This window comes from Ipomoea nil, unplaced genomic scaffold, assembly GCF_001879475.1.
Source record: "Ipomoea nil cultivar Tokyo-kokei standard unplaced genomic scaffold, Asagao_1.1 scaffold0800, whole genome shotgun sequence".
In the NCBI taxonomy this organism is placed as follows: domain Eukaryota; kingdom Viridiplantae; phylum Streptophyta; class Magnoliopsida; order Solanales; family Convolvulaceae; genus Ipomoea; species Ipomoea nil.
In genome coordinates this window covers 273,097-298,165 of record NW_017617228.1, presented here as the reverse complement: position 1 = coordinate 298,165, position 25,069 = coordinate 273,097, and the positions used below count along the sequence as shown (strand labels likewise).

General features: G+C 44.2%; 1 protein-coding gene across 1 annotated transcript; it reads right to left on the bottom strand.

Moving 5' to 3' along the window:
- Window positions 1-19,700: 19,700 nt before the first annotated feature.
- LOC109177132 lies at window positions 19,701-22,678 on the bottom strand. The gene is made up of 2 exons (XM_019326433.1): window positions 20,985-22,678; window positions 19,701-20,934 (listed from the first exon to the last, which is right to left on the bottom strand). Exons 1-2 carry the CDS (start codon window positions 22,676-22,678, stop codon window positions 19,701-19,703), a joined length of 2,928 nt encoding a protein of 975 aa, XP_019181978.1.
- Window positions 22,679-25,069: the final 2,391 nt, after the last annotated feature.

Below are 25,069 nucleotides of genomic sequence, written 5' to 3'. Positions count from 1 at the left end.
TTGCAATGTTCCGAGTTACCTTTTTTAGAAAACATCCGTTTTAAGAAAACTCTTTTCGTTTGAACTTAGCTTCAAGGATGAATCTTCTTTTAAGGCTATTTTATAAATCCCAAAACAATTATTTTTACTCCTTCGAAACAAGACCATTTTCGTCTCTTCAATTTTTTTTTTTTTTTTTAATTTTCTAATTCTTTGCGGTTTTTTTTTTTTTTTTTTTTTTTTTTTTTTTTTTTTTTTTTCTATTCTCATCTTTTCGGTTGTGGATTGCACCATCTCCTTCACCCTACACTTGTCTCATCTCCTTCAACCTGACCCCAAATCATTCTTCACCAATGATGATACCAAGTACATGAGGATCACTGGGTGCATGGAATCATTTTGCAATTCAATTGGAAAGCTCAAGATGTCGCCACCTCGTTGGCTTCAGTCTAACAGCTATTGTTGTACTATAGTTGTAGAGCAAAAAATAAGGAGAAACAATAAGAAAGAAATTAAACTTTTTATTTGTCATCGGAAAATACCCTTTCCAAAAATAGGGTTACATCGGAAGGACCAAAAGTATCCAAAAGATTATAATTTGGGGTGTTAAATGTCAAAAATGATTGTCTGAGACTAAATTTGGAATTGTCACCAAAGACAATGGACTTCTGCTTGAATTAACTCATTGGAAATTTAAAGTAATAAAAAAATTAAAGAGATGAAAATACCCTTGCCTAAAATAAGTTTCACTAGAAAAGTCATCGGAAGGACGATCAATGTCCAAAATATGATAGTTTGGGATGTTAAATGATAGTTTGAAACTAAATTTGAAATTATTACAAAAGACAATGGATCTTCGGGACTCCGCTGATATTAAATCGCTTTTATTGCGGGGTGGGACAGGTAAAGTGAAATTAAAGCGGTTAAAGTAGTAACGATAATATTAGAGAAGATAATATTAGAGAAGAGGCGTGAACATTATAGATTAAAGTCACAAGAGGATATCACGTATCTAACATTACTCTTTTTCTTACAGGTTATTAATACAAGTTGTACACTTACTAGTCTAATACATAATAAAACATACTTTTCTAATTAAGTGCATTTTGTAATGTCATACATTTTAATAAACTATTGAATTCTCTTAAATGCAAAAATGTTACAGAAAGGCACAACCTATCAACTTTTTCTTGTTTTTGCTTTGCATTGCAAAGAGGATGACTGCATCATATCCATCTAGGTGAAATTTGAAAAATGAAATACTCAATCTTATTAAAGTAAATATTCTTGATTCTTTTTTAATCCTAATGACTACAGGTCTATTGCAATTCAATCTGATTATTTCCTACTCCTTTTCCCACATAAAGCCCAGGTACATAACCATGGAAGATGTAAGGCTTTAAGTTTATCTGATCTGAGACCTAGCTAGTTAGCTAAGTGTACACCAGTGACAAGTGCAGTTTGTATGGATTGCTAGTTAGGCCTGGAGCACCAAGCCTCCGTCATAAATTTATTTTTCACGTTGTGTACTCCGTGTTTATCTTCACATAATCATAGCTCTGTTAATGATGTTATTATTGCATATTATATTTGTGTTATAGTATAGTTAATATTTATGTGGTAGTAGATTGTTTGACTAGTATAGGTCTATTAGTTAGGAGAGTGTAGCGTTCTTCTATCTAATATACTATTGTAGTCCTTATCTCTTTGAACTGAATTGAAACATTTTCTCTAATCTGGTATCAGTTAGTTGCTATAGGTTATCGATCCTTTTGTCTCTCTCTCCACCGCAAACAACCGAACACCACCCTAGATGTCGACCAATTTGTCGGAACGAACGGTCACCGCCGCCGGTGCTTCGTCTCCGGCCACCCACCCTAATCCCCTAGCCTCAGCTCATCGCTTCGTCTTTATCAAGTTTAAGTCCAGGAACTTCTTGTTCTGGCGTACGCAACTGGTCCCGTTCTTACGCGGTCAGGATCTCCTTGGATTCATTAATGGCGATACGCCGTGCCCTCCGCCAACCGTCGATGCCTCCCCCGCCTCCGGTGAGTTTGCATCAGGTGTAACACCCCGTGTTACGACCCCTAAAACCAATTAATCATTTAACCAATTATCCAAAGAAAGAATTAAATTACAATAATTAATTAGGGAAAAGGCCCACGGACCACCCCTAAAACCCAACCCCTAGCCCTAAAAGGAATAGAATTAGCAAGCCTATAATATTAGTTCCTAATTAGGACTCCTAGATATATAAATAGGGGACTTAAGAGGCACCAAGAACCCCCCACCACAATAATCCCTCACCACACAAGAAGTTCCAAGAATTCCCCTAGGAGGAATCAAGAAAGAAGAAAGCTTCAAGAAAGACCCTTCATAGCCAAGGAAATTAATTAAGGCTAAAAGGTAACCCATGTCTCAACAAAACCTATTTTCATAGCTATGATTCCCCTCTTAGGATTTCCCCATATTATTGTGTATTGATGATTTGTGATATTATTATTGATGATCGGTGGGATGATTCCATGGGTGATCTTGATGATAAGAGGTTCTTGATAATTATGGTGTTCTTGATGATTATATGACGTTCTTGATAATTATATGGTGTTCTTGATGTTCTTAATGATTATATGAGGTTCTTGATAGTTATACGATATTCCTACCGAATCTTGATTTTGGAAGATGAATTGTGTTCTTGTTGATTTAAAAATAATTAGAACCCTAGGTTATATCGTGGAATTCGTATGGTATTATTCTTGGTATATTGGGTGGGAATTCGCATGATTGGGTGTTGATTATGTTTAGAAAAGCATGATAGGTTATGTGCCATATGTTTCTTGATTTTGATCTGTTAATTGTCTACGTGTGTTATCAATTGCGTTTGAAAGTGTCTAAGCATGGTTTCGGGTTCCACAAAGGTTCCAGGGGCATTTTTTTTTTTTGTGAAAAAGAGTCAGTGGGGGGTAGGGGACCCGCCACCTACCCGCGGCCTATTTGGGCAACGCCGGCAGCGGGCAGCCGGTGGGCGGGCTGCCCACCGGGCACCCGCTGCCCGGAATAGTGCCGCCGGCGGGTGACCCCTCACCCACCGGCTACCCGCTGGTTTGTACCCCACCTTGGAATTTTGGCTTCCCCGTTTGATGTTCCCCCGACCCCCGTGGTGTCCCAACGGACTCCGTCTATCGTGCCTATGTCTAGTTTGATATTTTGGGTACCGTTCGTAGGTTGTATGAGTCTTATATATTGCATGCTAGTTGAATTGGTATCCCGTTGACCTAGGTGAAAGAAGTATGAACCCCTTAGGATTATTCTTAGTATGTGAAGGATCACGCATAGGTTTTGTTATACGTTTTCTCCCCCTTCCCAATGTGTTAATGTGGGTTGCATGTGCTTGCTATGTGTTATGTGTGCATGATACCCCAATTTGGTTGCGATCAAATTGGCTATACGGGCAGTTGGATGGGTTGAGAACCATACTGACTGTTAACCAGGCCGGTTGCGATCGGTCAGGTATATAAATATTATATAGGGCTGCGGTCCACCGTTTGGTTGCGATCAAATGGATTATACGGGCAGTCGGATGGGTTGAGAACCATACTGACTGTTAACCAGGCCAGTTGCGATCGGTCAGGTATATAAATATTATATAGGGCTGCGGTCCACCGTTCTACATGAGCTGCGGTTCATTTTCCTCGCTGCGGTCAGATGACATACTCTTGGGCTGCGGTCCACCGTTTGGTTGCGTTCAAACTATGATGAGCTGCGGTTCATCGATCGGTTGCGATCGACCCCTCCGTATTGTGAGACGGAGCAAGGTGCTGCGGGGCCGTGTCAGAGCTATATGCGCTGACCCTCGTGTATGGGCATGCGATTGGTCCTGTGGCGCCAACAAAGTGTGCTTATGTGATGAGACATGGATGAGTTGTGATTATGAGTATCTTGGGGATGTAACTACGGGATTTACGTTGGGGATTGTTTATGTTGGGTTATGATTATTGATTATGCTCAGCCTTATCTACCTTGCCTGTTGCGAACTATATATGCTTGCTATAACTACCGTTTGTGTTTAGCTCTATGTGTTGAGTCTATCCCTGTTTTAAAAGGTAGAGTTCGTAGGATATATCTTCATGTTCAAAATGGTTTTCGTATATCTATATATATCTCTATATGTATTGTATTTCAACGCGTTGGAGTGGGTTACCAGCATCTCTCGCTGAACAGATATATTTGGCTTTCAAGCACGGACGAGTAGATCACTGGAGCGCGCTAGAGGTTGGGGCGTAGATTAGATAGTTCTTCCCTTTTTGCCTGCGTGCCATGATTTGTATTGATACTGATTGAGATTGTTAGAACTTGGCCTGTGCACCTGAGTTCTCTAGCTCAGGTGTGGCATAACACCCCGTGCCCTTATAAACGTATTTTGGGATTTGTAATCATTTACCTTTATTATATTGTCTTTGAAAGTTTTAAAAATTCCGGAGTGTTACATCAGGTACCACTGCCATGGCTCCGGTCCCTAATCCCACGTACAAGGCATAGGTGCAACATGATCAATCTATCATGTCGCTCCTCATCTCCTCGATGTCAGACGAGGTCTTGCACTTGGCCGTTGGCCGGAATACCTCCCAGGAAGTATGGCGTTCCATCACTGCGGCTCTTGGTTCCTCCACCCGTGCACGTTGCCTCAATCTGCTTGGGCAATTCCAGTCGCTCCGGCAAGGTAATGCCTCACCGGCCGATTACTTGGGACGGGCAACGTTGTAGCACATCAACCTTGTACTTTGTGGTAGTAGATTGTTTGACTAGTATAGATCTATTAGTTAGGAGAGTCTAGTGTTCTTCTATCTGATATACTATTGTAATCCTTATCTCTTTAAACTGAATTGAAACACTTTCTCTAATCAGCTCAAGTCGCAGCTCCATGCAACTCCACTTCCTGAACCATCACTTGTATGGTCACTTGTATGGATGGATGCAAACCATTCAGTACGGGAACCCATTTTGAATTTTAACCAAAACATAATATATTCACGAGTTAATTCCATTTTTTGTCTTAGATTTATAGGTGACAGTTCACTTTTAGTCTTTTTTTATTAGAACATTCATTTTTGGTCCTAGTATTATTATGACATGACCAATTTTGGTCCTCTATCAAAAACATTATTGAAATTTCGTTAAATACAAGGGTATTTCGTTCTTCAATTATGATTTTTTTAAAAAAAATAAACATAAAAAAATAATGGGTTAATGCACTTTGTATTAAAAAGATCAAAATGTCCTTCAATTTAACGAAATTTCAACGATTTTGTTGATTGAGGACCAAAATTGGTCATGCTAATAATACTAGGACCAAAAAATAATGTTTTGATTAAAAAATGACTAAAAGTGGACAAACACCTATAAATCTAGGACCAAAAATAGAATTAAATCTATTTTCACACATTAGTTGAGAGTTATTACCAATAGATATGTCAACTTCAACCGTTCCATGAGTCTCTCGAGCCTTCCTCATATAATTACTGGTTGCAACACTGCAAGTTTAGAATCTTTATATTGATGATTGAAAGAAAGTGGAAGACGGAAATAGAATGAGCAAAAGACAATCAATGATAGCATAGTGTACAGACCTCAATCAAGCTATAGATTTTGCGAGCCCCTGCATTACCTGGAGAATAACCATATTTGTAATGCACGTATTGTAGTCCAAAGGAACAACTGGAAATTAAAGTTTTAGATAGATACCACCTATCTGAGACCTAACTAGCTAGCAAAGTAGGGGGGCCAAGGCCATGAAAAATGTAACAGAAACACTACATGCTGGTTCATTACAAAATAATAAAATAAAAAAAAAATGAAAGTAAGAGGTCACAAAACTGTCACACATTTTACAAATTCCTAGCATTTTAAGTGACAAAATACTTACGCCAATTACTAGTGAGAATTTACGAGGGAGCTAGACAACATATAAAAATAAATAAGGTGGTAGATTCACATACAACATCGAGGCACCTCTGTAGGTCGTTTGCCACTGAGCTATGCAAAGAAGAGATCTTATCCGATCCGTCCCTGAGAGCCCACTAGCTAGAGCGATAACAACATCATTCGTATTGCCCTGATATATCCCTCTACCTATGAAGCATGTATATCTGGAGAGGTTTAAAATGTTTAATTTTATGCAGTTAAGTAATCCTAACAAGATAACTTAGGTAATACAAGATAAAATTGGATCAAAACAAATATCTTTATCGCTAGAAAATTGTAGAGATGACGAGAACGTCAAATTAACCTTAGCTTGCAGTTTAAATAAGCCTATTAATTGGGCCGTGTATATATATATATATATATATATATATATATATATATATATATATATATCAATCATCACTAAGAGAGAAATGTTGTTTCCATTGCATGCACCATAAATTGTACTTCAAGGGCGTGGGATCAAACCTAAAAAAAAATTTCCATACATACCATTTTGCAATATACTACAGGTGCTGCTGCGGCCATGCCACCACATTTTTAGTAAACGCACGCTCCTGGGATTCATATATGGTTTCAAGACAACGAAGGCGTTGTGAATTCTTAAGAATATTTTACTGATCATGTACCAAGAAAGACACAGAAACTAACTTTAACATTTAAATTAAAAATAAACCAATCAAATTTGATATTGGCCTCTATTTTCTAGGGCCACTTGAGGCAGAAGATAACCTGTAGTAATGGCATCTACATATATATATATATATATGTCACAACTCACAATGCACGCAATCCACCTGTCATACATCCCACCACCTTTAAAACCGATTGCAGCAGTACAGTAACACCTCCTGGAATCTCTCCAAGTTCCCTATAAATTGATTAATAAGTATTGCAGCCTCCAACTCAAACAAACAATCAAACACATATATAAATAACATAGAACCAGAAAATCGACATTATTGCAGTTTTATCTACTTCTCTACTGCCAATCCACACCTCTAAAACTACCTCATTTCATCATTAGCATTTTCAAACATTCCTTCTTTTTCATGGGACGGTCGTTCCCGGCCTGTAGAAAGTCACAAACATCCATTTTGGCTTCCCAGTCCGAGACATGAGATAGATGCTCCATGAAGTGATGAAGATTCCAAATAACACTCCACGACAAAACCCAATAACTACCATTCTCCAAGTGAATCCACTCATAAATTTATCTTCCAATAACTCAACATGTTGTTGTTGGTGTTCATGTTCATGTGATCTATTGTTGTCATTGCATTCTCTTGACAATGAAAATTCAAAGGTGTTCAACTGGTACCCCGTACGTAGGAATGCATCCAACCAAATGATTTTGTAACAAGTCTATCACCTCAAGAAATTTCAAATTTGTAATTTGTTCCTGGATGAGGATCTTCCCTACCAACTGGTTCAAATGTATCTTGTAACTTGTTGTTTCCCAAATCAAGAGCCTCTAGTTTACTGCAATTGACCAAAGATCTTGGAATAGGTCCTCCAAGTTGATTCCCATTCAAAGCTATGGTTGTTAAGCTGTTTCCCTTTGCAAACATGGTGGGAAAATCCATTCCCAAGTCCAACACAGATCGAAGTGCATAAAAATAAATTATCATACAGCATCAAGACACCTGTGTATAGTAGGTCGTCGTTTACCTCGCTCTGAGCTGAGCTATTGAAAGAAGAGATTGTATGAGTCCCTGAGAGCCCACTAGCCAAAGCGATAACACCATCATTCGCGTACTGCTATCTCCATCTACCTGTGAAGCATGTGTATCCACCCTGGAGAGGTTTAGAATGTTTAATTTTATGCCCGCAGTTAATAAATGGAAGTAATCCTAACAAGCCAAGACGACTTAGGTAAAACAAGATAGAATTGGATCAAAACAAACATATTTATCGCTAGAAAATTTGCCTAATTAAAGTAGATAAGGCAACACTGTTACTTACAGTAATTTGGTTAAAACTTGTAGCATTCGTCTCTTGTAACTAAGGCATCAGTAGTAACAACCTGAAATATTTGCAAATGTATAGTAGCAACGAGCTTAGTAAAAACTAATATTTTGAGAGTAGAATTAGGAGAGAAATAAAAATTAAATGACGTACACCAAGCTAGCATGCATTGTCGGCATGTTAGGATGGATGATCCCGACCAGGACGACCCTTTGCCAATTGCCATCATATCCACAGAGTGAGGAATAAGTTGCTAGCCCCAACTAATGCAAATGATGAGAACCTTACTCCCTTTTTGCATCATCTTAGACTGTCACTTAAGCTGAAATACACTGTCAATGACCTTGAAGTTTCAAGCTATATCATTAAATCAACAACAGAACTGAACTTGCCACTATTCTACTTCGACTAAGTCTGTCAGAGACTGAACCTCCTGATGCTACTAATGATGTTTCCACTATGGCATTTTTTAGATAGCTTCTTCAACCAAACACAAATACTATTAACTTACACATACTGGGAACACAAACATATGCACAAAGCTAACCAAATTGAAATAACATATTGCAAAAACATTCAAACCTTTAAAAAATCAAATAAAACTAAAACCGTACGTGTAGAGAAAACAGGAAGCTCTTTAAACTACATCGCCTAAAAATGATTTGGAAGAGAAATCCGACCTACATGATAACTAAAACATCCATAGGGTCACTGTCTTCACAAATAGTTATGGGGGTAGACAACTGCACTGATGAGTAAAGCACACGTTCAACCTGCAGAAGAATATACAATTCAGTAGACCTGTTAGATATTCTATTTTTATGCTCTTTTCCTGGTAAGACTGAGTGCTTTGCCTCTGCTCATTAATATTCTATTTCACTTGTAAATTTACCAATGTCTAAAGCTTTGTGCTATCATATTTTTCATCTCTGATTTCTCGGGACCTTGATAAAACCCTGCACTCAAGAAAATCATTCTTGACGTTACCAACTCAATTTTAACAAATAATTGTTGTAATAGAATCATAAATTATGCTTCAGAAAAATAACAAAAACCTCTCAATGATTTCTTCAAAACTGCCTTTTGAATCATCTTCCGGAGTAAATGGCAGAAAGAAAGATCTTATATCTGACATGGACACTGTTGGCAGTGGAAAGAGCAAGGGCATGAGACATTTGATGAGGGACCAAGTAAGGACAAAACAAACTATAATTGATCAAAGCAATGCTTCCAAATTTTCATCATCCATACTGGTTAGGTAATAAAAAAGGAATGCATTTTCTGGCCTTTTAAATATTTTCTAAATAGACTTTCATATCACTCTGTTTATCTAAAACAACCCTGTTACTGGTAGGAATCTTAATTGACTCTACGCAGCTAAATTATATACCTAAAAAAGGAAATTGTGTATCCAATAAAACTAAATTATATCAATATTACAGCAACATTAGGCCATTTAATGGCTAATCCATTCTACCCTGTTTTGTGTAATTTCCCTTGAAAAAGTGCACAGGATTGACAGGAAATTACAGCTATGACTATACTCGTTTTATTAAGTGCCAATATTGGGGATTAACAAAGTGAATGGATGAACGTTGACCCAAAACAACCCCAAGAATTGTTTTTTTTCACCTAAACAACAATAAGATGCACTCATCTGATAACCTACTAACTACAAATAGCAAAATAAAGTTGAACAAAAAAAAAAAAAAAAAAAAAAGCAATTCATAAGAAAATGGGTAAGGTTAAGAAAACAGAAATTCTGCAGTGTTGTTCATCACCTGCTGTTCAGACGTAACTCCATCATATGCAAAAACAGATTGATGCAACGATGAGCAGCAAGTTGAGATGCATATATGCCAACCAACTCTTCATGATGATTCGTAAAAACAAACATAGCATATCTGAAGTTCGAATTCATAAAGAATGTGAGCATGTTATATCTATGGTAACCAAAAAATTAAAAAAAAGCTGTGACAGTAGTTAATTTATTAAGAAAACTCAATAATGTGACAGTGACAGACATAAAATATGGTTTGGGGTGAAGGGTAATGTAAAAACTAATTAATAGTATAAGTAAGCAGATATTAAGACAGGTGTGTAAATTAATGGATGAAAAATTTTATACCCAGAAAATTCAAAAAGTAACTTGTTTTTCATGGATAGGTGGTTTGAAACAGTAATCTTCTTTTCTTTAAAATAACATCACCCAGAATATTTCAGAAGAGCAAATATATGTACAGATTAGAAAAAATCAACTAATTCATAAATATTTAACTGTTCTTTCAGATAGTATAAAAGGGAAAACAATAAAAACACTCAAGAGCGGATATGAAGGAGTGCAGAAGAAAACTAAGGGAGGTGTATTCAATCATGACTTTCATAGAGTTTTAAAGACTTTTATGAACTTTAAAAGTTTGGAGGTATTCAATTCAAACTTTTAGAGAGTCTTTAAAAGTCAGGCGGTATTCAATCAAGATTTTTAAAGAGTTTTTAAAAGTCATGTGGTATTCGATTAAGACTTTTAAAGAGTCTTTAAAAGTCATGTGGTATTCAAAAAGTTATAAACTTTTGTAGACTTTTTAATTTTAGGACTTTTGTAGACTTTTCCTTCTCAAATATAAATAGTTGAAATCCAACCATCAACCCCAAGATTTCAAAATTTTTTTTCTGACAACTTTGAATGTTTTCTCTCTCTATTTAAACTCCATTTTTTCTCCATATTTAAACTTTATAAACCTATCTTTTTTTGAATGCTTATAAACCTATCTAAATTCAATAAAATTATTTTTTTTCTTCATTATCCTATATTTTCCTTATACCTAAACTCTTCTAATTTTTCTCTCTTTCCTAAACTTTACAATCTTCCTCTAAAAATTCTAAATAATATTATTTTTACTTCATTATTGCTTGTTTATATTGATTTTTATTTTTTCTATGAATTTTTTATCCCTAACTTTCTCTAATTCTCCCTAAATACATTAACAAAGCAAATATTTCATCGTCAAATTTTAGTATATGTTTCATAATATTCATATAAATACGTATATATTTTGATTTTTATTATTTTTATGTTTATATTCGTAATATATATTCTTTTATTATTTTTTAACAACAGGTTACTACGAATTGCGAACTACTGTATGTTCACAACAAAAATTTGGGGTTGCAAACAGTAGCACATTGATGTTGTTCGCTGTCTCAAATTGCTATTGCAAATAATAGTTCTTTGCGTGATGTCTAGCAATATATCAAGTATAATATATATATATATATATATATATATATATATATATATATATATATATATATATATATATATTAGATTTTTATTTTTATTTTATTCTATACAACTTGTAATTTATATTTTTAAATATTTTATTTGATCAATTCATTTATTATAAATTTTATGGTTCAATATTGTTATGAATTTCTAATGAAATGGTTTTTTTTTTTTTTTTTTTTTTTTTTTTTTTTTTTTTTTTTTTTTTGTTGATGTTTATTAATAATAATATATATAAGTAATTAGCATAAAGTCTCAGCATACTATGGATAAAAATAATAATGTTGAGAATGTTGATGTGGGTGAAGAACTATATAATAAGAAGAATTTTATGATATATTATAAATGTTTTGTAAGAAAATTATAAATGTTAAGAATCAAAATCATTGAAAGTTTGTAAGGATGTATTCAATTTAGAATTTCAATGACTTTTGTAGACTTTTTAAAATAAAAAGTTGATAAAAGTCTATGAATGTTATTTATATAGACTTTTATAGGGTTGTTGAACTCTAAAGTGAAGTGTGTATATTTATACTGAGATAGATAATGCAGTACTGAGTACAGAGAAAGCCTCTGCTTATATACATGCCAATGGAAACTCCTAACCACTTATTTCAAATTTCAAATGGGTAGTTAGGAGAATTCCTCTAACAACCTACTAACACTCCCCTTCAAGTTGGAGCATAGATATCAAACATGCCCAACTTGTTACATATATATGAAACCCGATTCTTACACAACCCTTTCGTGAATATGTCAGCCAGTTGATCACCGCTCCGAACGTGTGTATGTGATATTAGCCCTTGCTCAACTTTTTCCCGTATAAAATGGCAGCCAACTTCAATATGCTTCGTCCGCTCGTGAAAGACCGGATTATTTGCGATGTGTATGGCAGCACAGTTATCACACCACAAATCTATCGGTAACTTCACTTCAACACCCACTTCTTTTAGAATGTTACGCACCCAGACTATTTCGCTTGCCACATGAACCATAGCCCGGTATTCTGATTCAGCACTTGAGTGCGACACCACATTCTGCTTCTTACTCTTCCACGATACCAAGTTGCCTCCTACAAACACACAATAACCTGTCATAGACTTCCTGTCACCTGGTGAACCAGCCCAGTCTGCATCGGAGAACGCCTCAACACGCATGTACCCGTGGTCAGCATAAAGAATCCCTTTTGCAGGAGCACATTTCAAATATTTCACAATCCGAACCGTCGCTTCCCAGGGAGTCTGGGTCGGTGCACTCATGAATTGACTAACCACACTCACTAGAAACGCAATATCTGGACGGGTGATTGTGAGATAATTCAGTTTTCCCACTAACCTCCTGTACCTCTCCGGATCTTCAAACGGCTCCCCTTCTCCTGCCAATAACTTCATACCTTGATCCATGGGCGTATCACACGGTTTTGACCCAAGCAGCCCCGTGTCCCCGAGCAAGTCCAACACATATTTCCTCTGTGAGAGGAATATGCCCTTCTTAGAGCGTGCTACTTCAATTCCCAGAAAGTACTTCAACACTCCCATATCTTTAGTATGAAATTCAGACCCGAGAAAGGACTTGAGTGCCTCGATCCCACTTGTATCGCTGCCTGTAATTACAATATCATCTACATATACTATCAACAAAACACACACATAGTTAGTATGTTTGTAAAAGACAGTATGATCATATGCACTTCTCTGCATTCCAAACTCAACAACTGCCTTGCTAAACCGCCCAAACCACGCACGCGGAGACTGCTTCAGCCCATATAACGACTTCTTCAGCTTGCACACCTTCCCAGACTCCCCCTGAGCAACAAACCCTGGTGGTTGCTCCATATAAACTTCCTCACGCAAGTAGCCATGTAAGAAAGCATTCTTTCACATCAAGCTGATGCAAGGGCCAATGACCCGAGGCTGCCAAAGAGATAAATATCCGCACAGATGTTAACTTGGCCACTGGAGAGAACGTCTCGGTATAATCTATACCATACGTCTGGGCGTACCCCTTGGCTACCAAGCGTGCTTTGAGTCTAGCCACAGACCCATCCGGGTTCATTTTCACCACATACACCCATTTACACCCAATAACAACCTTACCAGGGGGAAGCTGCACCAGATCCCAGGTCTGGTTCTCCTCAAGGGCGTCTATCTCCTCTACCATCGCACGCCTCCAACCGTCATGAGACATAGCCTGACTCAAAGATTTTGGAACAGGAACAGACTCTAACTGGGACACAAAAGCACGTGAAGACGCCGATAAATTGGTATATGACACAAAGGACGGAATGGGACGAACACAACAACGCGTACCTTTCCGAACGGCGATAGGAACATCTTGGTCTGTCGATGAAAATTCTGGTAAGGGAGGATTTACTGGTGGAACCGGTGGGGCTGCAAGCGTATCAATTTCTCTGGGCCGCCTGTGATAAACCTGCGTAACAGGAGGCCTAGATTCCACTCCTACGGAGTCCGGGATAGTAACAACATATGTCAGAAAATCATCTGTCTCGAAATTACAACCAGACGAACCAGGGGGCTCCTCACTGAACAAAGTATTCTCGAAGAATGAGACATCTGTAGAAACCAAGTATCGCCCCAAATCCGGGGAGTAACATCGATACCCTTTTTGAGTACTTGAATATCCTAGGAAGATACATTTTAACGACTTAGGATCGAGTTTCCCTCTTTGAGGACGAACATCCTGGACAAAACACGTACACCCAAACACTTTAGGAGGAAGGGAGAACAATGGTTTGGAGGGATAGATGAAATGACAAGGACTCTGACCCCCAAGGACCCTTGTAGGTAGGCGGTTTATTAAGAAACACGCCGTATGAACAGCATCTGCCTAGTAAACCCTAGGGACTTTCATTTGAAACAACAAGGCCCTAGCAACCTCCAATAGATGGCGGTTCTTACGTTCTGCCACACCACTCTGTTGGGGAGTGCTGACACAAGACGACTGATGTACCATCCCATTCTGACTCATATAACTCGAGAAGGAACGAGAAAAATACTCAGTCCCATTATCACTCCGCAAAACCTGTATCATTTTATTGAACTGAGTTTTGACCATCGCACAGAAATTACAAAAGATCCCAAACAACTCATCTCTAGATTTCATGAGATATAGCCAAGTGTGTCTAGAGAAATCATCTACAAACGTTACAAAATATTTAAACCCAGATTTCGGTACTACTCGACACGGCCCCCATATATCTGAGTGAACTAATTGAAATAAAGACTCGACTCTATTATTGAATCTAGGAGGGTATGGTACCCGACAATGCTTAGCAAGCTCGCATGACTCACATTGCAAGCCAGACAGAGATTCTAACCCCGGACACAACTTCTTTAAGACAGACAAAGGCGGGTGACCATACCGGGAGTGCAACTGCAACGGAGACATATTTCCCAACAAACCAACCGGAACACTTCCAGAACCTTTGGACAACTGTTCTAACACGTACAGCCCACTGACTTCCTTCCCTGTATTGTATTTCAACGCGTTGGAGTGGGTTACCAACATCTCTCGCTGAACAGATATATTTGGCTTTCAGGCACAGAAGATTAAATCACTGGAGTGCGCTAGAACTTAGAAGTAGATAGTTTCCCTTTTGGCCTGCGTGCCACGTTTACGTATTTACGCTTTGAGAATATTAGTTAGTTAGCCTGTGCACTTGGGTTCTCTAGCCCAGGTGTGGCATAGCACCCCGAACGCTTGTATTTATATCTTGGGATTTAATAAGATTCTACCTTTATTATAAGTTTTAAATGTCTTGAAAATCTGGGGTGTTACAGGCCAGAGGCCGTGGCCTACAATGGGCTTTTGGCTTAGCGGGCCGGGTCACTGCCGCCAGTTTTGGCCTAGGGTAGGCGCGTCATTCGCAGGCTAACCCTAGGTCCAAACCGTCTCCCCGTTTTCCGAGGCATTAATTACGGCGTCTTTTCACCTCTTGTCACCCTCTTCTCCTTCAATGAGAGGGTGACACGTAGCCATCCTTTGGGATTCCACCTCTTTTAAATAGCCATCTCCTTCCCTCTTCTCCTCACTTTCTTCCAACTCTCCACACCCAGCGCCAAGCTCCTCCGATTCTCTCTGCATTTTCCTCAGCCCACACTCAGGTTGGTAAATGTCTTCCTCCTCCGAATCTTCTTCTTCTTCCCGTCGCTCGGCGGAGAACCCCGCGGCGACTTCCTCGTCTTCCTCTTCTTCCTCCAGTCCTCGTCGCATGGAAATCCCGGCGGGCCTTCTATCGGCGTCTTCTTCTCAACCGGCCCCCTCTTCTTCGGGGGCGGTTACTCCTATGAGCCCCGCCCCTCTCACGACGGTGGCAGCCCTGCCCAGTGGCGCCGGACTGCCGAGGGGCAAGTTTGACTCTATCGTCCGGCCGGCAGGGTCCCCTTCGCAAGTTTCCGCGGCAGACCTAGATATGGCCCGCTTTCTACTTGGGCCTTCGGCCTTAGTCTTCGCCCCGGAGAGCCGGCCCATCTACGACCCGCCGGAGGGTTGTGTAGGTATACATCTGCACTCGTTCGCCTTTAGCTTCCGAGTGCCTCCCTGTCCGTTCCTTTTCTCTTTTTTATCGTCATTACAATTTGGTTCTGGGCCAGTTAGTGCCCAATTCTCACCGCCTCCTCACCTACTTCATAAACCTATGTCACTGGTGGATGTGTGAGCCAGATCTAGACCTCTTCCGGTACTTATTCACTGTGAATAAGGTCGGCTCAAACTCGCGGGGCTTTGTCCAAGTTGCCGCCCGTCCGGGGCGACAACTCTTCGAGGGTCTTTCCGACTCCATTAAGGACTGGACGCCCTATTATTTTTTCGTTCGTCCATCTTTCTCTCCTTTCACTTTTCCGACCCTGTGGCCAGCCGCTCTGTTCAAGCCCTGCTCTCGGCGCGCCGTCTTCTCCCAAGATGCGATCCAGGGCGGCGAGTTCTTGAAGAGCTTGGGGCCGTACTCCATTAAGTACTGGTCTCGAGTCCGGGCCATGGCAAAACGAGGCTTGCTGCCAGACGGCGCGGCCACCTTAAGTAGTTCTTCACATGTCCTTCTCTTTTTCTTTCTTGGTCCGACTGCCAACACTAACTCCTCCTTTTTCAGGTCCTTACGACTCCGACTCCACCAGTTCCGACGAGGCTGCCGCTCCGACTCCCGAGATGGCTAACAGAGCTGAAAAGATGGGGCGTCGGTTGTCCCAACGCGCCTCTGGTTCCGCTGCTGCCTCCTCGTCCCAGCCGTCACCGGCCCCGAGGTTGACTCCTCCACCATCACGCACCGTGGTTGACTTGACGCCGTCGCCCGTCGTCTCGCCTTCTCGACTGCCGCCTCCTCCTCCGTCTGAGAGTCCGAGCTCTAAGCGTCCAATCGAGTAATCAGATGCCCCGACTCCGAAGCGGATCCGATTGGGCATCGAGCTTGATGAGGACGCCCAAACCTGGCAAGGCAGTTATTCCGTCCGCTCCTGGGCCGACCACGTTCTTTTACCTAAGGACGTGGAGATGACTGGCGCGATGCCAGACGAATACATCCTCGAGGCCTCGCTTCGCCAATCATACCGCGTAAGTGTTTCTGACTCGTTGTCCTTTTCGTTCTTTTCTTCTCTTATCTAACTTCCTTCGTCCTTGTAGAACCTCACCTTCCAGATGGAAATGAGCAGGCGGCTGAGGGGGTACAAGACGGGGCTGCAGTCTCTGTCCACTCAACTGCGCCAAACAGAGGAGGCTTTCCTGGAAGAGCAGGCTAAGCACGCCAAGTCGGTGGAGGTGCATACCTCCGAGTTGCTGAGGGTTACTCGTCAGTGGGAGGAGGAGCGAGACAAGGTTGCGACTATCGCTGCGACTTCGGTGGAGGATTACAAGAAGTCGGCGGCCTTCGAGGCGGACGTGAAGGCGGCAGTAGCGGCTCAGCAAAAGGAGATTGCCAAGGAGTGGCTGGCGACGCCGGAGGGGGATGACTATCTCTTGGACTTGGGCAAGCGCGACTATCGCCTTGGTTTCCGTGAGGCTCAGACGGAAACTTACGCTGCCTTGCTGGCCCGCAATTCCACTTTTACCCCCGAGAGCTGGGGCCGCAAGCCCGTGCTGGACCTTTTGCCGGCGACCGCTGGCAACGCCTACTGATCTCACCGAGTCTCCCCTTCAGGCAGAGGACCCTCCTTCTGTTCTCCCGTCTGGACCATCAGCAGGAGAGCAAGTTGAAGGAGTCGATGTCGATACCCCTCCCCTGTAGCTTAGGGCTAGTCTTTTTTAGATACCTTTTTTTGTAAGGGTTGGCCTCCCTCTCGGGCTTTTTAATTTAATAAAATTCCTGCTTTTTGCTCCTCCTGAACTATCTTGGTCTCGATCTTCCTTTAACTGCTTTGCGAGTTTTAAAACCAAAACATAGCTAAGGCATTGGACTCTTCTAAAATGGTCTAACCCTTCGTTGAGCCCCTCAGTCGAGGTGACTCTTCTTTATACTCTTGCCGAGTCCCTCAGTCAAGGCGATTCCTTAGGCTGTCTCTTCCCTTAGAAACAGTTTAGGGTCAGTGCCCCGTTATTTCTTTATATACTCGTCGAGTCCCTAGTCGAGGCGACTCCTTTTGGCCTTTTCTTGGAAACGACTAAGGGTCTGGGCCCTTGTTCCCTATCTTTTCTTGCCGAGTTCCTCAGTCGAGGGGACTCCTTAGGCTTTTTCTTTTCTTAGAAACGGTTTAGGGTCAGTGCCCGTTGTTTCTTTATATACTCGCTGAGTCCCTCAGTCGAGGCGACTCCTTTTGGCCTTTTCTCGGAAACGACTAAGGGTCTAGGCCCTTGTTCCCTATCTTTTCTCGCCGAGTCCCTCAGTCGAGGCGACTCCGTAGGCTTTTTCTTTTCTTAGAAACGGTTTAGGGTCAGTGCCCCGTTGTTTCTTTATATACTCGCCGAGTCCCTCAGTCGAGGCACTCCTTTTGGCTTTTTCTCGGAAACGACTAAGGGTCTGGGCCCTTGTTCCCTATCTTTTCTGGCCGAGTCCCTCAGTCGAGGCGACTCCTTAGGTTTTTTCTTTTCTTAGAAACAGTTTAGGGTCAGTGCCCCGTTGTTTCTTTATATACTCGTCGAGTCCCTAGTCGAGGCGACTCCTTTTGGCCTTTTCTTGGAAACGACTAAGGGTCTGGGCCCTTGTTCCCTATCTTTTCTCGCCGAGTCCCTCAGTCGAGGCGACTCCTTAGGCTTTTTCTTCTCTTAGAAACGGTTTAGAGTCATTGCCCCGTTGTTTCTTTATATACTCGCTGAGTCCCTCAGTCTAGGCGACTCCTTTTGGCTTTTTCTTGGAAACGACTAAGGGTCTGGGCCCTCGTTCCCTATCTTTTCTCGCCGAGTCCCTCAGTCGAGGTGACTCCTTAGGCTTTTTCTTTTCTTAGAAACGGTTTAGGGTCAGTTCCCCGTTGTTTCTTTATATACTCGCTGAGTCCCTCAATCGAGGCAACTCCTCTTAGCTTTTTCTCAGAAACGACTAAGGGTCTGGGCCCTTGTTCCCTATCTTTTCTCTCCGAGTCCCTCAGTCGAGGCGACTCCTTGTCATGGGGAGGGCAACGATCGAGGATAAAAGGTGCTCTTTTATTAGGATAAAAAACTCGGGTACAGGTCTAACCTCTTTATTGATAGAATTTCTTCAAATGAACGACATTCCAGAGTCGGTCCACTGGTTTTCCTTCCAGGGTCTCGAGCTTGTAAGTACCGGCCTGAACCGCTGCCGTAACGCGATAGGGTCCTTCCCACTTAATTGCGAATTTGCCCCCCTCCGTGGGCTGGCTTGCCTGTCGGTCCCGCAGCACGAGATCGCCGACCTGGAAAGCTCGTGGGCGAATCCTTCGGTCGCGATACCTTTTTACGGCTTGTTGGTATTCGACCATACGGGCGCAGGCCACCTCCCTTCTCTCTTCTAGGAAGTTCTTTTCAATTCTAAGGCTTTCTTCGTTCTCTTCGTCGGAATAGCTGCGAACTCGGTAGGTGGGCTCCACGACCTCCACAGGAACCTTGGCTTCAAAAACGTATGCTAGGGAGAATGGGCTCTCTCCAGTCGCCCGTCTTTGTGTGGTTCGGTAGGCCCAGAGGACTCGGTCAAGCTCATCCGCCCAATTTCCTCCGATGTCCTCCAACTTCTTCCGGATCTCGTCCACTATAGTCCGATTCGCGTTCTCGACTTGTCCGTTCACCTGGGGGTACGCGACGGATACCTTGGTGTGACGGATATCGTGTCGACGACAGAAGTCGGCGAACGCTTGGCAATCGAACTGTCGACCGTTGTCGCTAACGATATGCTCGGGCAGGCCAAAGCGGCAAACCACCTTCTTCCATAGGAAGCGTCGGCATTGATATTCGGTGATGGTGGCTAGCGGTTCGGCCTCGACCCACTTAGTGAAGTAATCGATGGCTACTACGCAGAATTTCAGGCTTCCCGGGGCGACTGGTAATGGCCCCAACAAGTCGATCCCCCACTTGGCGAAAGGGATGGCTGTGGTCACTGGTGTGTAAAAGGTGGCCGGCCGGGTGTCCTTCCTGGCGAAGGCTTGGCAAGTGTGTGGGCACCCTGGTGAGCAGCGCAAATGCCCCTATGAGCTTCATCCATTATCTTCTCAGCCTCGGGCCTGAGCAGGCATTTCAAAAGAGGGCTTCCGAATGACCGCTTGTACAGTTGCCCATCGATGATTTGGAACGAATGGGCTTTCCTTCGAACCCTGGCGGCGACTCCTGGGTCTTCGGGCAATTCGCCTGTCTCTTTAAACCGTCGGATATCATTGATCCAAAACATCTCGGGGTTTTTCTCTCGATCCCACTCTTCACAAGCCACCTGCTGGACTTCCAATGGCGTTTCCTCGATACTTGGCCGACTTAGTTCCTCCTTCTGACAAATCTTAATGAGGTGATCTGGAACTCCTTCCAAGGCGATCTTGGACAATATATCGGCCTCCACATTGTCCGTTCGGGAAATATATTCTATTTTGTAGGCCACAAGCTCCTTTAACATCTCTACCGCCTTCGCCTTATACATGGTCATCCGGGCGTTCTTAGTCTCACATGTGCCGAAGATATGCCCGACTACCAACCTTGAGTCAGTTTTGATCCGCAATCGTTTTACCCCCAGTGCTTTGGCGAGTCGAAGGCCATTCACCACTGCCTCATATTCGGCCTCGTTGTTGGACGTAGGGAACAAATAGCTCAGGGCGTAATACAGTCGGAATCCCTCTGGAGTGATTAGCATGACTCCGCCCCCACAATGTTGTCGACTGGCAGCTCTATCCGTGTGCATCTCCCACCATTCGCCTAGACCATCTTCCGAGATGCGTTCTTTTTCTTCCTCCCCCGGAGTGCATTCGACCAAGAAGTCGACCAAGGCTTGACCTTTTATAGAAGGTCGTGGCTGATACTCGATCTCGTACTGTGTTAATTCCACGGCCCATTTCACCAGGCGACCGGACGACGAGGGGTTCCGCAAGACGCTCCCCAGCAGTTGGTCAGTCAGCACTCGGACAGCGTGGGCTTGGAAATAGGGCGCTAACTTACGCACAGTGATTACCAGCGCGTAAACGATTTTTTTCAAGGCCGTGTACCGTGTTTCGGCGGCCTTCAAGGAGCGGCTCACGTAATATACCGGGTGCTGGGCACGTTCCTCTTCTCGGACCAGCACCGAGCCCACCGCCTTGGGGGAAGTGATCAAGTATAAAAACAGAGGCCCACCTGGGGAGTGGATAATACTGGAGGCGTAGAAAGGTACTGCTTCAATTCCTCAAACGATTGCTAGCACTCGGCTGTCCAGGCGAAGCCTTCCTTCTTCTTCATGGCCTCGAAGAAGGGTACAGTTTTATCCGCCGCCTTGCTCAGGAAGCGACTGAGGGCAGCCAGTCGACCAGTCAACCGTTGTAGGTCTTTGACGGTACTGGGAGGCTGCATGTCGATGATGGCTTGGACCTTCTCAGGGTTAGGCTCGATGCCTCGCTTGGTAACCATGTATCCTAAGAATTTTCCGCCTTGCACCGCAAAGGCACATTTCTTAGGATTCAGCCGAAGATTATATCTTATCATCACTTGAAAGCAGTCAGCCAGATCTCCCGCATGCTTGCCCTCTTCCCGGCTTTTGACGAGCATGTCATCCACGTACGCGGCCATGGACTTTCCCAGCAGATTTTGGAACAGCCGTGCTACCATTCGTGTATAAGTAGCCCCAGCATTCTTAAGTCCAAAGGGCATGACTCGATAACAGTACACTCTATCCAGTGTTAGAAATGCGGTCTTCTCCTCATCTGTCAGGTGCATGAAAATTTGATGGTACCCTCTGAAGGCGTCCATGAAGCTTAGCAGGGCTGACCCGGCGGTTTCATCGACCAACTGGTCGATCCGAGGTAAGGGAAACGGGTCTTTAGGGCAGGCTTTATTGAGGTCGGTGTAATCGACGCACATCCGCCAAGCTGGGGGCTTCGGTACAAGAACTACGTTCGCCAACCATTCCGGGTATTTAACCTCTCGAATGTGGCCCGCGGCCAACAGCGTGCTCACCTCCTTTTTTACAAACTCCCTCCGATCATTGGCAAGATACCGTTTCTTCTGTACGATTGGTCGATGGTCAGGATCCACGGCGAGTCGATGGGCAATGATGGATCGATCGACGCCGGGCATGTTCTCCGGACCCCAGGCAAAAACCAGCCGGTGCTCTCGGAGCACTTTAATGATTTCTTCTCGCACTTCCTCGGGGAGGCCGACCCCAATTCGGACCCGCCTATCCGGCTGATCGGGGTCGATCTCGACCTCTTCCAATTCTACGGCCGGCTCAGGGCGAGGTATCATCACCTTCTTTGGGGGTCTTTCCGTGATCTCATGGACCTGCATCTCACGCTTGCCCATCCCCCTGCAGGCCTGCAGGTAGCAGTCGCGGGCGACTCTCCTGTCACAACGCACCGTGCCTATCCCACTTGGTGTGCGAAATTTCAGGCAGAGATGTTCGATGGAAATCAGAGCTCCAAGATCCTCCAGACCCGGTCGACCGAGTATAGCATTGTGTGAGTAGGCTAGGTTTACCACGATGAACTTCATACTAAGTTTCTGCACGTCGGGATAACTGCCAATTTCAACTGGTAGGGTGATGGATCCTTCTGCCTCCACCGAGTCCCCTGTGAAACCGGCGAGTGGTGTCTTGACTAGATTCAGCTGTTCTCGAGTCAATCCCATCTTTGTGAAAGTCTCGAAGTATAACACGTTGACACTGCTTCCGGTGTCGACCAGGATTCGCCGAACGACTACTCCGTTCACGTCCATTGCTATGACCAGCGCATCTCGATGCGGTGTCTCTCCTGTGGGCAAATCTTTGTCGGTGAACGTGATCGGCTCTCGGCACGCTTTCTTCGAGCCCTCCTCACGCCCGTATACTGTTCCGACGTACAGCTGTCGGGCCCAAGCCTTCCTGGTATTCGCCGAGTCGCCGCCCTCAGGTCCGTCGACTATCATGTTGATAACCGGCTTTTGACGCCACTGTGCCTCGTCTTCCTCAGGAGCCGGCTGCTTGCCCCGACCGCTCTCCGCGGCGGCGGTGGGATCCCTGTCCTCCCGCGTTGCCGACCTTCGCCTCCACTGATTAGGAGGCGGGGTCCCTTGCTGGATGATACCCTCCATGATCTTCTTCAAGTAGAAGCACTCTTCTGTGCTGTGAGTGTAAGATTTGTGGTAACGACAGTATTTAGAGGTCTTACCTGCCTCATCGTTTACTGCGTGGTCGTCAATCGGTGGAGGCGGAGGTGGAGCAAATGCTTGTATCTCATGCACTGGCCGTTCAACCGATAGGGGTGCACGACGGGCCTGTCGTATGGTCGTCGGACCTCGGGTCGCCGGGTCGCTTCAGGACGCCTCTCTTTGATCTCGGCTCGCGTCCTCTTTCCGCTGGCGGATCCCCCAACTTCGCGTTGTCGTTTATGCTTCATGGCCTGCTCGGTGTTAGCCCTCTTACTGGCCATGTGTATGGCTTCCGCGTAGGTGGCCGGTCGGTTATCCCGCAGATCCCGGTATAACTGTCCGGATCGTAAGGACTCGATGAAGAAGGTGAGTGCGGTCTGGTCCTCGACCTCCTCGATAGATTGGATTTCTTTCTACCAGCGAGCCAGATAGGTCTTCAAAGACTCGCCTTCCTCTTAATGGACATCGCCCAAATGTGTTAGGTCTTTCTGCGGCTTGATATTAGCTGCGTAATGGCTCATGAAGCGATCGACCAGCTCCTCAAAATTATGGATCGACCCCGGAGGCTCCGCCACTAACCATCTTTGTGCCGAGCCCTTTAACATGGGTAGGAAGGCGCGGCACATGATGGGGTCCCGGACACCCAGGACTTGCATCTTGGCTTGGTAGCTCAGCAAGTGTTCTCGAGGATCACCCGATCCGTCGAACGTGACTTGCTCTGGGAACTTAAAGTCACCCGCCATCTTGAATGTCATGATCTCGGTTGAGAAGGGAAAGGCGGTCAACAACGTTCGACCGGGGGATTTGGTCTTCCCCTCCACCTGCTCTTTCAGGTTTCGCACTTCCTGGACTAGATGCGCTACTTGGCCTCTATCATGGGTATGGTTTCCTGTCGACTCCGTGCTTTCGCCGACTTAAGATTCGGCCGGTTGGCCATTGTTGCGGACAGGTTGCTCTGTATGACGAGCTCTAGTTCTGGTTCTTCGGGTGTGAGCTCTCTCGCGCCCGGCTTCTCGATCTCGAGGGCCCGCCGGTGCACGGCTGGGCTCCCTCCGTCCCAGTCGTTCTCTCGCCGACTGTCGTCCAGCATTCGGGCCCAGCCTGGAGTGGACTGACTGTATCTGCTGACTTTCAGCCCGTCGATTCTCCTGCCGGTCTTCCGGCCTCTGGGATGTTGCGGATCGCGGCGTGGTGGTCAAGAGACAGATTGTTTTCTTACTTCTCGACTTGCCTCTGCGAAGGCTCGCCCGATCGCATGGAGTTGCTCCGGGGTGAGAGGTACCTGAGGCAGTTGTTGGTTCACTGGTGGTGCCGTCTCATTCTCCCGGCTCTGAGCATTTCGCTGGTTCAACTGGTCCCTCAAATTTGCCCCCAGTCCGTGGCCGTGGTTGCTCAATTGTTCTTGGTCTCCCGCCATGCTAGAAGCTTTCTCGATCGCTTGTCGATTGAAATCTTTCCGGTTGTTTCTTGGACTCGCCTCGCTCAGAGAGCCATGCAACTCTTAGTTCGATCTCCACGGACGGCGCCAGTGTTGGGTTTTTGGGTTTTCGGGCCCAGGGAGGTCCAACACAACCTTAGTTGGTGGATTCACCTTTCGCAAAGGATTGTAAAAGAAGTGGAAGTACTCGTAATGACTTCAAGTATCTCTCTCTTTTTCTGGGGATCAACTTGTCCCCTTTTACACAGGTGGAGGAGCCTTTATATAGCAGGCTCCCCTCCTATCGACTTGAAGGCCATTAATGGTCGACCTCAATGCTAATTACATTTACCGAGCCATTGGGCACCGTTACCAGACCGGCCAACGGCTCTAACGGATTTGTAACAGTCCGACCGAGTCCTGTCTTTAGTGCTCCTAACGGTTCGTGGGCCGGGTCCCTTAAATGAGGCTCTTCAATGCCCTCAACGGCTCTCTGAACCGGTTCTCTTTTCTAGGCTTGGGCCCTAGACGACTCCATGACGCGGCCCGGACTCTCGTTGGGCTCCTTAACGGCATCGAGCCGAATCCCCTATGCTTGGGCCTGGGCCGGCTCCTGGACTCGGCCCAAGCACCTACCGGGCCTCTTTCGATGTAGGCCCACGTCTTTTACCTTGGATCCCTCTCCTGGGCCAATCTTTCTTGGGCCGGGGTCCTCACCCCATCAACTAGTCCCTCACTTTTTCATACCCGGT